The sequence below is a fragment of the Diabrotica virgifera genome, chromosome 3, assembly GCF_917563875.1.
Source record: "Diabrotica virgifera virgifera chromosome 3, PGI_DIABVI_V3a".
Lineage (NCBI taxonomy): Eukaryota > Metazoa > Arthropoda > Insecta > Coleoptera > Chrysomelidae > Diabrotica > Diabrotica virgifera.
In genome coordinates, this window is record NC_065445.1 from 160,454,328 (window position 1) to 160,470,464 (window position 16,137).

Sequence of the window (16,137 nt, forward strand, 5' to 3'; positions counted from 1 at the left end):
AAAGAAATGGAGAAGCATAGTCAATAGTATCGAGTAGCAGATTGGGAAAAATCTGCTCGAAAATGATGGATCTAGATAGCTTTTTAGCGGCTAATCCCCACCTGGAGTGTTTAGCCATTTAATTTTTTATTACATATTATTATTGGTACATCAAAAATTAAAAGGACGGTGCCTGTAATAAAATCTAAAATATTAAAATTTTCTATAAGTTCAAATTTATTTATTAACATTTTTGATATAATTTTCATAAATAAATCACTTACTATTAACACTTTTTTAATTAATTCCAATAAATCCATTTTACAGCAATAATAATATATTAGTATTTTTGTAAAATAAATATCAATCATATTATCATAAATAACACAGGTTTACAAAAAAAAACTAAATTTCGGACAATTTGACGAAACCATATGACAAGGGGATTTTTGGGGTGGCTAATCACAAATCCGGGGTCTGCTCACCTCTATCGCGTCAGGTAAAGGTCATTTCAAGGTAAAATCAAGATAAATCGACAGTCGCTCTGAAAAAGTATATTAGGGGGTTCTTGGGGTCGCTGAAGACGAATCCGGACTCCGCTGACCTCTATCTCGTCTAGTTCAGCGTCATTTTAAGGTCAAATCAACATAAATTGACACCATTGCTCTGAAAGTATAGGGAGTTTTGGGGTCGCTGATCACGAAAACTGCGGTCCGTTGAGCTCTACCACGTCATGTAAAGGTCATTTCAAGTTCAAATCAGGAGGAGTTAACAAAATTGATTTGACCTTGAAATGGCCTTTACCTGACGTGGTTGAGCTCAACGGGCCCCAGTTTTGTGATCAGGGACCCCAAAAACACCCTAATATACTTTTCAAAGCGATTGTGTTGATTTATCTTGATTTGACCTCGAAATGACCTTCAGCTAGACGTGATAGAGGTCAGCGGATCCTGGATTCGTTATAAGCGACCCCAAAAACCTCCTAACATACTTTTTCAGAGCGACTGTCGATTTATCTTGATTTGTCCTTGAAATGACCTTTACCTGACGTGATAGAGGTTAGCGAACCCCGGATTCGTAACCAGCGACCCCAAAAACCCCCCTAGTCATATGGTTTCGTCAAATAGTCCGAAATGTATTTTTTTGTAAACCTGTATAATCAAAAGAATATCAATCTTTTAATTTAAATAGACAACTTTAAAACACAGACAACTGTATTCACAGTAAAAGTTCCAAAAGATCACACATTACGCTCAAAATAGGAGGTAAATCTAGCAGACGAGTCGTTGTGACTTCCAAAATATGACAACACCGCTGGAAGTGACAACGCGTCTTGAACTACCCTTTATATGGAAGCCATAACGTATGCTGTACGCTTCGGTATATACGTATATATATACAAAATTTATTTTGGTAAATCCTTTCCCCCCAATAGGTAGACCCATTTTATAAGCCCCCCTTTTACCAAATACACAATTTTTAAAAAATAATTCCTAGTAGAAAAGGTGGAAGTCGGACAGCCTCTTCTGTATACCGGAAGTCACAACTTAACGTGCATCAATATATATATATATATATATATATATATATATATATATATATATATATATATATAATCTTTATCCCTTCTACCCTTTCTTGTATTAACTGGGATCAAATTCTTGAAAACCAAAGTCTAGATGAAATGTTAAATAGATTCTACGAAGTCATGTACTGTGCTTTTGAAATTTTTGTGCCAAAAAAAAAGATGTCGACAAAAAAGTTTCCAAAATGGTTCTCGCCAGAACTAAAGAAGCCAGAAGTTCTACTGAATATAAAAAAGAGAAAACTTGAATACTTAGGCCACCTGATGAGGGGACAAAAGTACAGATTCCTACAAAATATAATGCAAGGAAAAATCCACGAAGAAATCCCGGCCGTAGAAGAATGTCCTGGATGAGAAATTTGAGAGAGTGGTTTGGCTGTACCACTAACGAATTGTTCAAAACAGCAGTAAATAAAATTAGAATCGCCCTAATGATATCCAATCTCCGATAGGAGAGGCACTCAAAGAAGAAGAAGAACTAAAGAAACTAGTAATTGAAAAAAAGTTTTCACATTTAAAATTTAAAGTTAGTTCCTCTCTAAATGATTATAATGCATTTTCGAGCCTTAGAAGTAAATGTAAAGCTCTAACAAAAACTTGTCATAATAACTTTATATAAAAAACTGAGAATTCCATTCATAGTAACATTAAATCGTTTTGGTCATTCATAAATTCTAAACGAACGAGGACGGGTTTACCAAATGAAATGTCTTTGAACAATATCACTTATACAACTCCAAGTGATATTGCAAATGCTCTTGCATTATATTTCTCATCAGTTTATTCTGAGAAAGCAATCAGTAAACGTGTTTTACCTCCCACCACCAATATAACGATTAATTCCTGTAATATTACAATATCTCAAGTATATGAAAAAATGATGACGTTATATATGAACAGAGGTCCTGGTCCTGACAAAATACCTCCTATAGTTTTAAAGAAATGCAGTTTTATTCTGGCAAGACCATTGTGGAACATTTTTAATTCTTCTTTGTATACTGGTTACTTTCCTGATGCTTGGAAATTAAGTTTTTTAACGCCAATACATAAAGCTGGTAGTAGATCCGACATTACAAATTACAGACCAATTTCTATATTAAGTACTATTCCTAAGTTATTTGAAAGCTTAGTGTCGGACTGCCTCTCAGTATGTTTCAAATTGTTTCCAGTAGATGAGCAATACGGTTTTCAGAAATACAAATCATCGGAATTAAATCTTCTTTGCTATTTGGATGCGTTGTCAAGTGCTTTGGAGGGTGGGTATCAAATTGATTCTATTTATACAGACTTCTCCAAGGCATTTGACAGGGTAAATCATAACATCCTATTGTCTAAATGAGAAGCTGCTCGAGTTAATGGAAAACTGCTTGAATGGCTGGAAAGCTACCTAATAGGAAGGCGCCAAGCAGTAATGATCCAGGATTGTCTATCTCGGGATGTAGTTGTCAGTTCTGGTGTTCCTCAGGGTTCACATCTGGGTCCGCTATTATTTATTATATTTATAAATGATATTGCAGATATAAACTATGGTAAGCTTTTGTTTGCGGATGATTTAAAAATCTTTTCAAAAATATCTAGTCCTGACGATTCCGAAAATCTGCAATTTCAATTAAATAAAATACAGGGTTGGTGTAAAGAAAACTAAATGGAGCTAAATGTCAAAAAGTGCCATAAAATTAGTTTTTATTAAGGTAAAACGTATATTCCGTTTGCATATAAACTTGAAAACACACCACTAGATTGTGTTAATACAATAAGAGATCTTGGAATAGGGAGCGTTCAAGTATTACGTAACGCAATTTTTGAAGATTTTTGACCCCCCTAGCCCCGTACATAACGCACTGTAATGGGCGTTTAACTATTGCGTAACGCAATTTTTGAAGATTTTTGACCCCCCTCCCCCCAACCTGCGTTACGTAATACTTGAACGCTCCCATACTGTTTGACAAATCGCTAAAATTCGCAGATCATATCGATTCTATTATTTCAAAGGCATTACAGATGCTTGGCTTCATGAAACGAAACTGCTATGATTTTAAAAGTTCCAATACCCTAAAATTGTTATACTGTTCTCTTGTTAGACCTCACTTGGAATACTGTTGTAGTATTTGGTCACCTTACCATAATGTTTACGCAGAAAAAATTGAAAAAGTTCAAAATAAGTTCCTTAGGTTTTTGGGATTTAAAATTAGAGCTATTAATGTGTAGCAGATTTCTTCAAAAAGAGTTCTTCCTGGATATCTACGGGAACTGTCCTCTGGTATCTTCACAATGTGGGGCTCAATCAAATTTTTGTTATTGTCATTAATAAAGAGATATTTAAACAGCTTATTTAATAGGTTCAATTCCAGTTTTCTCGTACAGCATTCTGTTGGATGGATTATGAAGTGGATTATCAGGATGACTCATTCTAGTAATTTGTCGAAGGCTAGTTGTTTCAGTCACCTTTATATTATTTTTGGCAGGACCTTTAGAATTATAGAAAATTGTAGAACCATACTCCAGCATGGGCCTGCAAATAATTTTATAAATACTGGCTGCTGTTTCAATTGTAATTCCCCCATTCTTGTATGTTAAACTTCTGAAGTGTTTTGCTCTAGTTATAATTTTCCTTTTGTAGTATAATTTAGTATTCTTTTGTCATTGTTTATTTTATTGATTAATTGTTTTGTCATTCAAATTAATTCTACTGTCAAGTTTTATGTGAATAAAAGCCTAATTTTGTAAAAGGCATTTTTACTACAATTTTATTCACATAAATATACCAAATATACAATGGAGAAGTACTTTAGACCTGATAAACTAGAGGCTGATCCAAACTCCCAAACTGCCGCCAAAGAATTTAAACACTGGTACGAAACATTTAAGAATTTTTTGGAAAGCAATAAATCTACAGAAAAATCGCTAGAAGATAAAGACAAGTACATGCTTTTAATCAATTTTGTCTCACATTCAGTATATGATTACATAAGCGAAGCAAAAACATACATTTCTGCTATCATAATTTTGGAAGAATTGTATATTAAACCTACAAATGAGATTTACGCAAGACATATTCTAGCTACAAGAAAACAACAAATAAACGAATCTATAGATCAGTATGCACAACAGTTAAAGTTTTTGGCTACAAATTGTAATTTTAAAGCAGTTTCTTCAGAAGAAAATAAAAATGACTATATTCGTGATGCTTTTATTAATGGTCTCGTTCAATCTAATATACGTCAAAGATTACTAGAGTTTAGTTCTTTTGGACGAAGCATTATCTAAATCTAGATCTTTAGAAGATTCTCAACAACAATCTGATACATATAATGCAGCATTAAATAATATAGCATCTGGTAGTCATCCAAATTCAGAACAAACTACTTTAGCTTCTGTTCAAACAAAACCTGGTCAGACTTGTTATTTTTGTGGACATCCAAGACATCCTCGATCTGTATGTCCAGCAAGGGCTGCGATTTGCCAAAACTGTCATAAAATTGGACACTGGTTTAAAATGTGCATGCAATCAAAGAAAAGTCAAACGAGATCAACTTATGCATCTACAATGGTAATCGCTTCTTCAATGGAAACGCCTCAATCGCTTTCAAAATGTATAGCCAAAGTAACAGTTAACCAAATTGATGCCAACGCTTTAATAGACACTGGAAGCTCAGATACTTTTTTAGATCATGAATTCGCTATTGAAAATTAGCTTAAAATTTTTCCAATACAAGGGGTCCAAGTTTCTATGGCATCTATGTCATTCTCAGCTAATATTCAAGGCTATTGTTTAATAAACATTCAGATTGATAAAGAAAAATATGATCAAACAAAAGTTTTAGTTTTATCCAATCTTTGTACAGATGTGATTTTGGGTCAAGATATTATGAAACAACATGAAAGCTTAGAAGTTAAATTTGGAGGACCAAGAAGACCTCTTAAGATATGCTGTCTTACTGAAGCTAAAATTAAGCCACCTTCGTTGTTTGCCAATTTAACAGAAAATTGTCACCCTATTGCTACTAAATCTCGCAGGCATTCACGGTAAGATGAAGAATTTATTAAACAAGAAATAAAACGTCTCCTTAAAGAAGAAATTATTGAAGAAAGTAAATCACCTTGGAGGGCCAAAGTCTAACTAAAAACGAAAATCATAAACGTCGGATGGTAGCTGATTACTCTCAAACAATAAATAGATTCACATTACTTGATGCTTATCCGTTGCCGAATATTGATTCACTGGTGTCTAAGATAGAAAATATAAATTTTTTAGCTCAATTGATTTAAAATACGCATATCATCAAATACCAATTTACGAGTCTGACAAAACATTTACAGCTTTCGAGTCGAGGCAAGTGGAGGCCTTTACCAATTCCGTCGTATTCCTTTTGGGGTTAGCAATGGAGTATCATGTTTTCAGAGAGCCATTGATTCTATCATAAAAAAAGAAAATCTACAAGGTGTTTACGCTTATTTAGATTATGTAACAGTTGGTGGTGAGGATCAAGATAGACATGATTTAAATTTACAGAATTTTTTAAATGCTGTTAAAAAATATGGGTTAACTTTAAATTAAAATAAATGTCACTATAATCAAAAAATTATAAATATTTTGGGATATACAATAGAAAACTCTACAATGAAACCTGATCCAGACAGATTGAAGCCTCTACTAAATTTACCAGTTCCGAATGATTCTAAAAGTCTTCAGAGGGCACTTGGAATGTTTTTACATTACTCAAAATGGGTTAATAATTTTTCAGCAAAAATTAGAGGTCTTATAGATTGCAAAAAATTTCCATTAGGTCCGGACTTGGTATTTGCTTTTGAGGAGTTGAGAACTGATATAGCTAATGCACTTCTATGGACAATTGATGAAAAAGAAATTCTCATTGTTGAAACTGATGCTTCTGAATTTGCTATTGCTGCCACTCTGAGTCAATCTGGAAGACCCGTTGCTTTTTTCTCACGTACCCTTACAGATTCTGAACGAAAACATTCTGCAATTGGACAGCGTTATGCATAACTCGACCAAGCGCCATTTCTTTAATATCGAGATAACAGTGGATTCTGGTGACACATAGCTAAAACTATCTTAGAAAAAATCCCTGTTATTGTTACGTTAACGGTTACTAAGAAAAACAAAATTAAACCAAGCGACATTGATCCACTTACCATTAAGCGACCATTAAGCAACCAAGAAACGAAAAACTTTGAAGCCATTTATCTCAAAACTATGTTTTGGCGCTTGGTCGAGTTATGCATAACGCCGTCCAATTGAAAAAGAAGCATATGCTTGCGTTGAAGCATTGAAAAAATGGAGACACTATCTTTTAGGAAGACAATTCAAACTAATCACAGATCAAAAATCAGTTTCGTTCATGTTTAATACAAACCATACAAGTAAAATCAAAAATGAAAAAATTTTGCGTTGGCGTTTGGAGCTTTCTTGTTTTAAATATGATATTATCTATCGTCCAGGAAAGGCTAATGATGCAGCTGATGCACTATCAAGAATATGCAATAATATAAATAATACAAGCAAGTTATATCAATTACATTTTGTAAAAATTCGTATGTTACTCGTATGCACCATTTTGTAAAAATTCGAAATTTACCTTATTCTTTAGATGAAATTAAACACGTAATTACCTCTTGTCCAATCTGTGCAGAAATTAAACCCAGATTTTATAAGAAAGAAGATGATACACATTTAATTAAATCAACAGCTCCGTTCGAAAGATTGAACATTGACTTTAAAGGTCCAATACCCAGTTCTTCTAGAAATTCTTAAATGCTTACAATCATTGATGAAATTTCAAGATTTCCATGGGCTTTTCCATGCTCAGATACATCCAGTCAGACAGTAATTGAATGTTTGAATCAAATGTTTTGTTTATATGGAATGCCGGCATATATACATTCTGACAGGGGAACTAGCTTTACTTCATAAGAATTTATTAATTATCTACACTCTAAAGGAATATCTTCAAGTAGAACAACACCATATCCCTGGAGGAAATGGTCAAGTCGAAAGATACAATGCAGTGAGTAGAAAGCAGTGAATCTAGCATTGAAAACCAAAAATTTAGACATCACTAAATGGGAGACTGTTCTACCAGATGCTCTGCACTCTATAAGAAGTTTACTGTGTACAGCAACCAATTGTACACCTCATGAACGTTTGTTTACGTATCAGCGAAGATCAACTAGTGGAACTTCTATTCCATCATGGCTTAAAGATTCAGACAAAGTATTACTAAGATGTATTTGTACGAAAAAGTAAGTTTGATCCTTTAGTTGAAGAGGTTGATCCTTTAGAAGCCAATTCAGATTACGCCTTAATACAGTATCCAAACGGAAAGAAAAGTACAGTTTCAACGAAGCATTTAGCTCCTAGAGGTGACCTGAAATTATTGAATCAAGATAATGATGAAGATCGTTAAATACATGATAATGGGTGATACACAGCAAGACAATGAAGAGTTTATAAAAATACAAGGGGAGAAAGATTACATATACAGTTTTGACAGAGTGGAAGAGTTTACTTACCTTGGTGTGAAAGTAAAGGAAAATGGACATGAAGATAAAGAAATAGAATCCAGAATTACAAAAGGCAACCAGAAATACGGAATGCTGAGATCCTTAATGAAGTCGAAGTTTGTTTCAAGAAAAACAAAAGAAAGAATTTACAAGACAGTGATTAGAGCTACGGTTGTATATGGAGCTGAATTATGGGTTTTAAGAAAGGCAGATGAAGAAAGATTAGAAAGATGGGAGAGGAAAATTCTCCGATCAATTTACGGCGGCATAAATACACAAATGGGATGGAGAAGAAGGACAAATAAAGAGTTGGAAGAGCTGCATACGGAACCAAAAATCACCGCAATAATAAAGGCGCATAGAATAAGATGGCTGGGACATGTGCAAAGATTGGAAAACCATAGAATGACTAGGATGATATTGAACAGGAAACCAGTAGGGAAAAAAAGGAAAGGAAGACCCCGTAAAACATGGTTTGACAGCGTCCAAGCAGATTTACGAGAATTAAAAATAGATAACTGGAGAAACAAGGTGTTAGACTGAAAAGAATGGAGAGGAGTGGTAAGAAGATTATGCTGTATGGCAGCATCAACTGCAGGTCACTTCTCTTGCAAGCAGGAGAAAACAAAGGGACCTTTTGCTATTATTCAAGATCTTAAATGGTATATGCAGTTGTTCTCAACTACTTAATAAGATCGCACTGTTTGTACCACCTCGCACCACTAGACAAGTGCGAACATTTTATGTACCATTCCACAGGTTTAATTATTCACTTTTTTCGTTCGTACCCAGAGTCTTGAATTTAGCAAACTCCCTTTACAATTTACAACTGTTTGACAACTCCATCAGTCGTTTTAAAAGAAATTTACATGGGATCAATATTTGAGTGAAGCGTTTGTAATTTGTTAACTTGGTTTTATGATATTATTTCATAGTACATATTTACTTCTATTATATTTATATTTCTGTATGTCTGTTTTTTATATTATATTGTTTTTTTCTGTACACTATGTATTTTTGTAGAATTGGGCTTGCCCGTAAAATAAATAAATAAGTATAAATAAGAAGAGCGCAAGAGAAATTGTAACAGAAGAATGTGTCATGAATTGTAAAATGAGAACTATATATATGTATATATTTATATGATGTATTTTTTAAATAGACAAATTAATATTGTATATTGTAGATATGTATAGTAAAAAAAAAAATGTAATTGTGTTTTTCACGCCCAGGGCCTACATGGCCTGTTGAGCAAAATAAATAAATAATGATGAAGATGAAAATGAAAGTACAAATAATACACTAGAGAATTCCACTACTGAATCAATACCAGAGGACATAGAAAACTTATCTACTCAAGAACCTAATCAAGTACCTGATGATAATCATGAACCAAGATTGGAAAATTCAGATTTTCAATCTAGCCGTAAATCAGCTAGAACTAAAAATAAACCACGATATTTGCAAGATTTTGTTCAAAAATAGGGCCGGGTGAATGTAGTATAATTTAGTATTTTTTGTCATTGTTTATTTTATTGATTAATTGTTTTGTCATTCAAATTAATTCTACTGTCAAGTTTTATGTGAATAAAAGCCTAATTTTGTAAAAGGCATTTTTACTACACCTTTTTATAACTGCTGTGTGGTGGTTGAACTTCAATTTGTTATCTATTTCTATTCCCAAATACTTAACAGTTTGGGAGGGCTTAATAATATTGTCGCATATGTTTATAGTTGGTGAGTGATCTTGGATTCTATGGTTAAATATTGTTAGTTTTGTTTTAGAAGGATTTCTTGTTAATCTCCATTTATTCATCCAAGATATTGTGTCATCCACCTGCCTCTGCAATAAGTCCATTGTCTTTATTAAATTTTTTCCATATGATATCACTGCAGTGTCATCAGCAAATTGTAGCAAATTAGTATTGGTTAGTCTATTGTCGCATATGTCACTGCAATAGAGATTATACAATAGAGGGGAGAGTGGTGAACCTTGTGGAACTCCTTGTTGCACTGAAAATGAATGGGAATATGTTTCATTGATCCTAACTATACACCTGCGTCTTCTAAGAAATTCGTCAATAATCCATATTAGAGAAGGGGAGCATTTCATTCTGTGAAGTTTATATAACAATCCTCTATGCCAAACGGAGTTAAAAGCCTTCTTGATGTCCAAGAAAACTCCAGCGGCCTTTAGTCCTTGCAATCTTGCTGCCTGTATATTGGATTTTACTATTGAAAGAGGAAGGATTGTAGATGATTTTTCTCTAAATCCAAACTGGTGTGCTGGAATATGTTGGTTTAATTCATTATATAATCTTCCTTGGACAATTTTCTCAAAATTTTTTCCAATTACTGGGAGAAGGGTGATTGGACGGTAATTTTGGGGTAGTTGATGGTTAGTGTAAGGTTTAGGGATAACTATTACAATGCCTGTCTTCCACTCATCAGGGAAGAAATGATTCATGATACAATAGTTACATATGATCATTATCTCCTTATGAATATCTGGATCAAGTTGTCTAAGGATTTTACGAGTGATGGAATCTTTGCCTGGAGCTGTATTTTTTCCTTTATATAGAGCCTCGTCATATTCATCTTCTGTGATGTCCTGAAGATTAGCCCATAAGCATAGCAATTAGGTACCTACCATGAATATAACACAAGAAGCCTTAATTTGAATATTCCACTTCACAGATTGTCCCTAACAGAGAGAAGTCCTTTGTATGCATGTGTTAAATTTTACAATAGTCTACCGTCTGACATTCAACAGGAAACAAGCTATAAAGCTTTTAAAAGAACGGTTTTTCGACACCTGGTTAACATTGAGCCCTATACTGTGGTGGAGTACCTGGCCTATCAGAATATGTAATTTGTACTGTTTGTATATTTTAGTGTATTGTTAATATATTTTTTTTAATATATGATTATTAGTAATATTTTTTAATATGTGATTATTAGTACAGTAAAACCTCGATATAACGGACTAATTGGGGGGACGGGATGTCCGTTAAAGCCGAAAGTCTGTTATATAAACATATTATGTTTAAAATCCATCAATTTTTTGTTGTAAAATATGTTCTATTTACACAGTGTACAAATCTGTAAGTTAAAAAAGGAATCAAGTTTGGTTTGCTACTTTTTTACTTTTCTACTTCATCTAAAAACCTTCTGCAATATATACCCGTTTGGTTATCTAAATTATTCAGTGATCCATGGGTTAAATAAGAGATGAATTTTTTTTGCAAAAACATACAATTAAAGTTGTCGTCTTTCAAATGTCGAATATTTTCAAGAGGGTAAGCAGGAGCGTTGTTTAAAATCAATATACATTTCACCTCTTTAGGCGGTATTTCCAGTTTCTTCTCTTGAAATTTTCTCACTGCAGGTACAAATTCTTTAAAAAACCAATTTGTGAAAATATCTGTGGTGGACCATGCCTTATTAGAGCTATAATATGAAACAGGCAGATGATGAATGATATCTTTGACAACTCTAGGTTTAGGAGATTTTGCCAACAATTATAGCAGTCAATCCATGCGATCCATCGGCATTAGCATAAATCAGTGCCGAGATCCTGTCCTTGTTGATTTTTCTTCCAGAATTCGACTTTTCATTTTTTTTATTCAATTTTTTTTACATTTGATCGGATTTTTTGTCCGTTATATCCGAAGTCCGTTAAATAGAGGTCCGTTCTATCGAGGTTTCACTGTAATGTGAGGTTATTTGCTCAATTATGTTAAAAGTTATGCAAATAAAAATTTACTCTATTCTATACTGATTTTTTCCACCGCAACTATCAAAAAGGAAAAAAAGTCTGTAAATACTTTTTTACTTTTATTTGGATGAATTGGACGGCGATATGCATAACTCGACCAAGCGTCATTTCTTTAATATCGAGATAACAGCGGATTCTGGTGACACATAGCTAAAACTATCTTGGAAAAAATCCCTGTTATTGTCACGTTAACGGTTACTAAGAAAAACAAAATTAAACCAAGGGACATTAATCCACTTACCATTAAGCGACCAAGAAACGAAAAACTTTGAAGCCATTTATCTCAAAACTATGTTTTGGCACTTGGTCGAGTTATGCATAACGCCGTCCAATTGACTTATGAGATGCACCATATGTTTGAATACTTTATATACAGTGATGAGTGCGCTAATAACCGGCAAAATAGCACAAAAGATGGAAAACATATTAAGTTGTGAGATAAAAAGAAATGAAACTAGTAGAGCTAGGAAATTTAGCGATATTAACATAAAAATTTATATTACATTGATTGCTTCCCACCTTTAGATGTATCGGACGAGTTTAGCAACTGCCACTGTCACAGTGGCAGTTTTAGTTGACATACTCCTCTGATACGTGTAAAGGTGGGAAACAATCAGTATAATGTAAATTTATATGTTAATATCGCTAAATTTACCACCTCGACTAGTTTCATTTCTTTTTATCTAATAACTTAATACGTTTTCCATCTTTTGCGCTATTTTGCCAGTAATTACCACGCTCATCACTGTATCAAACATAGGTGCAACAAAGTTGTAACCTATTTAAAAACCTAGTTAATCGTGAAGTATAAAGAAAGAAAATATTTAACATAGGGAGTATCAAGTGTTACTGCCTTTTTCATGCTAAAATGGCACACGTAAGTTAAAATACAACTTTTTTCAATGGAGGATTAGCCAAACTATTGAGAATTAAACTATGTTGTTTATATTGATGTGTGCGCAATTTTTTGCTGAATTCGCCTGTGATGAAATCTGAAAAAATATGTAACTTGAGTTAAAACCTTGTTCGATGGGGGTGTCGATATATCCATAAAAGTCTTAATTAGATTGTTGGGTTAACAATACACCAGCTAGCATATATCATTCCTTACATTTGGAATTCATGTTTGCAGATAATAATATGAGTAATAACAGAATAATAATATATTTTAAAGTATTAATAAAAATTTAACACTAATGGAAATAAGGCAATTAAAAAAACCACAAATAATAGATAAAACAAAACTCAAATTAATGGCTCTTCTGTTAAAGGTAAATAAATGTGTTAACTTAATTTATTAGAAATACCTTTTAGTTCTCCGGGAATATCTTTTTGAATGGATACATTCCTTACAGTATACTCATCGTTTATACAACTTCTCAGTAAGTCTTCTTTATTCCCAGGAATGACAAACGTAAAATGAGACATAACTATAAATGCGTTAAACTGAATAAATTTATAAAAATAGAGCTAAAACGTGTAAAAAACTAATTTAATAGGGAAGCATAAAAACGATAAAAACTAACAACCGACAACCAACAGTCAGAAAGAAAGTACGATAGGTTATTTCTGTAGTAAACAATGACAGTTATTCAAACATTCAAAAATATAGCCAACTTCAAGGATTAATTTCCACAGTATGCTTGGCTTATTTGGTCTTAGGCAACCAACATTTCGAAGAGTATTTTATTAATTTAACCTTTTTTACCATACAATTAAAACGATTTAAAAAAATGAATTAGTTCAGTAGTACCTATCTACATACCTATACTTTATTAATTATTCTTAACGTAGTTGATAATCTATAGGCTAACATTATTCTTCCGATACATACAGTATATTATTCATTTTAAGATATTTTAAAAGTATATACAAGTATGTGTTAAGTATATTATTATTATACTTTTGCATATACTAAAAATATTCGATTAAGGTATATTCTAAGAATAAACTTTTACGAATATTCCGAGATACTACGTACACGATTGTTCTCAGTACATTCGGTGCAAGGATATTCTTTGAAGCATTTGCAAAGAACATGAAATTTAGAATGTTTTTTGTGGTACTTGCTATGCTTGTACTAGTACTACTAAATACTATTGACTGTAATAATACATCCAACTCCCACAGAAATCTGGAAGCACGTTGCAACTAGCGCGCTAGCGCCATTGTCGGCTTGAAGTGAAACTACGTTTTGAAAATGTAAAATTTGACGTAAACATTCAAATTTAAGATAAAAGGCATTATATTTAATTTCGATTCAGAGATCATTACCATCTTTCTATGGACCATTTCGAACTCTTTTGTTCTCATCAGGAAAGCAACTGTAATGATGCTCTCATTACAGTACAAATTAATGATGCTCAGAGCATCATTACAGTTGCTTTCCTGATGAGAACAAAAGAGTTCGAAATGGTCCATAGAAAGATGGTAATGATCTCTGAATCGAAATTAAATATAATGCCTTTTATCTACCTACCGTTTTTACTCACGTATCGAGTACTAGGAAGCAGATTTGTTGATCTTTACCTCGTTGAATTGATATGTTGTGGAGTGCAACTATGTAGACTCCCCATTATACATTCATCACCCTTTATTCCTTGCAATTTTTAGAAGGATGGGAATAAGTATAAGAATCTGTTTCCGAATTAAGAAATCCAAAGATTTTATTATTTTTAAACATTTATTTGTTTGAAAATGGAGTCTTTTGGGTTTCGACATTTTATTCAAATTTAATTTTATAAATTTTTGAATAACGAGCTAATTTTGCTAAATTAAATTAAAATAAAAATGGTTCAAATACTTAAACAAAAACAATAATAAAGCAATTTTATAAATGTAAGGTTAGATTGCTCTGGTTATCACCGCACACCACTAGATGGCGCTATATTGTTTGCTTCCTCAAATGTAATGGGAAATGTAAGAGTTGTATGTATTACAGTCAATAGTATTTGCTACTACGCATATATAAAAAGAATATACTTCGACGAATGTTGGTAGGATATGCTTTGAACATGATGCGAACATCATTGTTATGTGGGAAGAAACCATCCAGCATCAGGGGCTGCCAGGCATTTGCTGCAATTGAATACAAGGAACAGCATGACGCAGTAGGAAAGATCCTTCATCAAGAGATAGCTATCAAGCTGGGACTTCTCCAAAAGGAACATCTCCCATATTATTATCCTAATCCTGTGTCAATACGTTCCTGAGAGTATGCCTGTGAATGACAGCTACAAGCTATACTGGGGCCGCACTGTGCTCACAGACCAAACAGTGGCACATAATAGACCATATTTCGTAGTAGTCAATAAATTAACGATACAAACAACACTCATCGATGTGGCGATTCCTAACAACAATAATCTACGTACTAAATTTACTGAAAAGATCGCCAAATACAGAGATCTGGAAATTCAAATACGAAGACAATGGAGAATACAAAGTACCCAGACAATACCTATTATAATCTCTACTACTGGAGTCATTCCGAAGAACCTCCTCGAAAACATAAAAAATCTGGGTCTAAATGAACATCATAATGTATAAGACCATGCAGAAAGCTGTGCTACTCGCCACTCGCAACGGCTAGATGTGTACAAAACATTTTTGAGACACCTGCATACCAAGTCACCTAGGGCAGGGCTCGATAACACGAAAAAGAGTCCCATCAGATCTCAATCCTTTTGATACCGTAGGTATCTGGAATGAGTCAATTTTCCCCTTAGAGATAGTGTGAGCCTATGGCTAAATCTGGATAATAATAATAATAATAAACCAAGAATAAACTCTTGTAAGGAAGTAGGTGCGCTGTTACACATAGTGAACACTGAAGTCCAATCCAATTATGTCGTAGAAGCTCACACATTAGAATATTTGCATATGGTCATCTACTGTGCAGCTATGGTGGCTCCTAGATTCTGAGCCACCTCAGATAATTAAGGGGTGGTTACCCCCTACCATAAGGGTTGATGAAGTAACAATACTCACTGTGAATACATTTATTTGTACGTTGGAGTAATAACGGTAAGGAGCTGGTGGTATAATACTTAATCGATGTGATGTTACCCGCTGGGATCTCAAATACTAATTGACTAATCTTTTCTCCGTGAAAGTATAACTAAAAGTGGATTGTCGTGTTTATTGTTTTTATATAAACAAAAAGTGAGAGTGATACTAAAACGGCTGAATCGACTAGATTATAAATAACGTATACTAATTATTATTTCAAACTGACCTTGTATCCAAACCGCATGCATTGATGTGGTAA

The 16,137-nt window shown here is 33.4% G+C and overlaps 1 protein-coding gene across 2 annotated transcripts in view; it reads right to left on the reverse strand.

The window, feature by feature from the left end:
* The window catches only part of LOC126882177 (condensin complex subunit 1), an 827,360-nt gene extending 813,919 nt beyond the window's left edge, over positions 1-13,441 (reverse strand). For both annotated transcript variants that reach the window (XM_050646993.1, XM_050646992.1), the window contains exon 1: positions 13,175-13,441. In XM_050646993.1, the coding sequence (XP_050502950.1) occupies positions 13,175-13,295 (121 nt within the window). In that variant the 5' untranslated portion in view covers positions 13,296-13,441. The remainder of the gene's footprint in view (positions 1-13,174) is intronic.
* Positions 13,442-16,137: the final 2,696 nt, after the last annotated feature.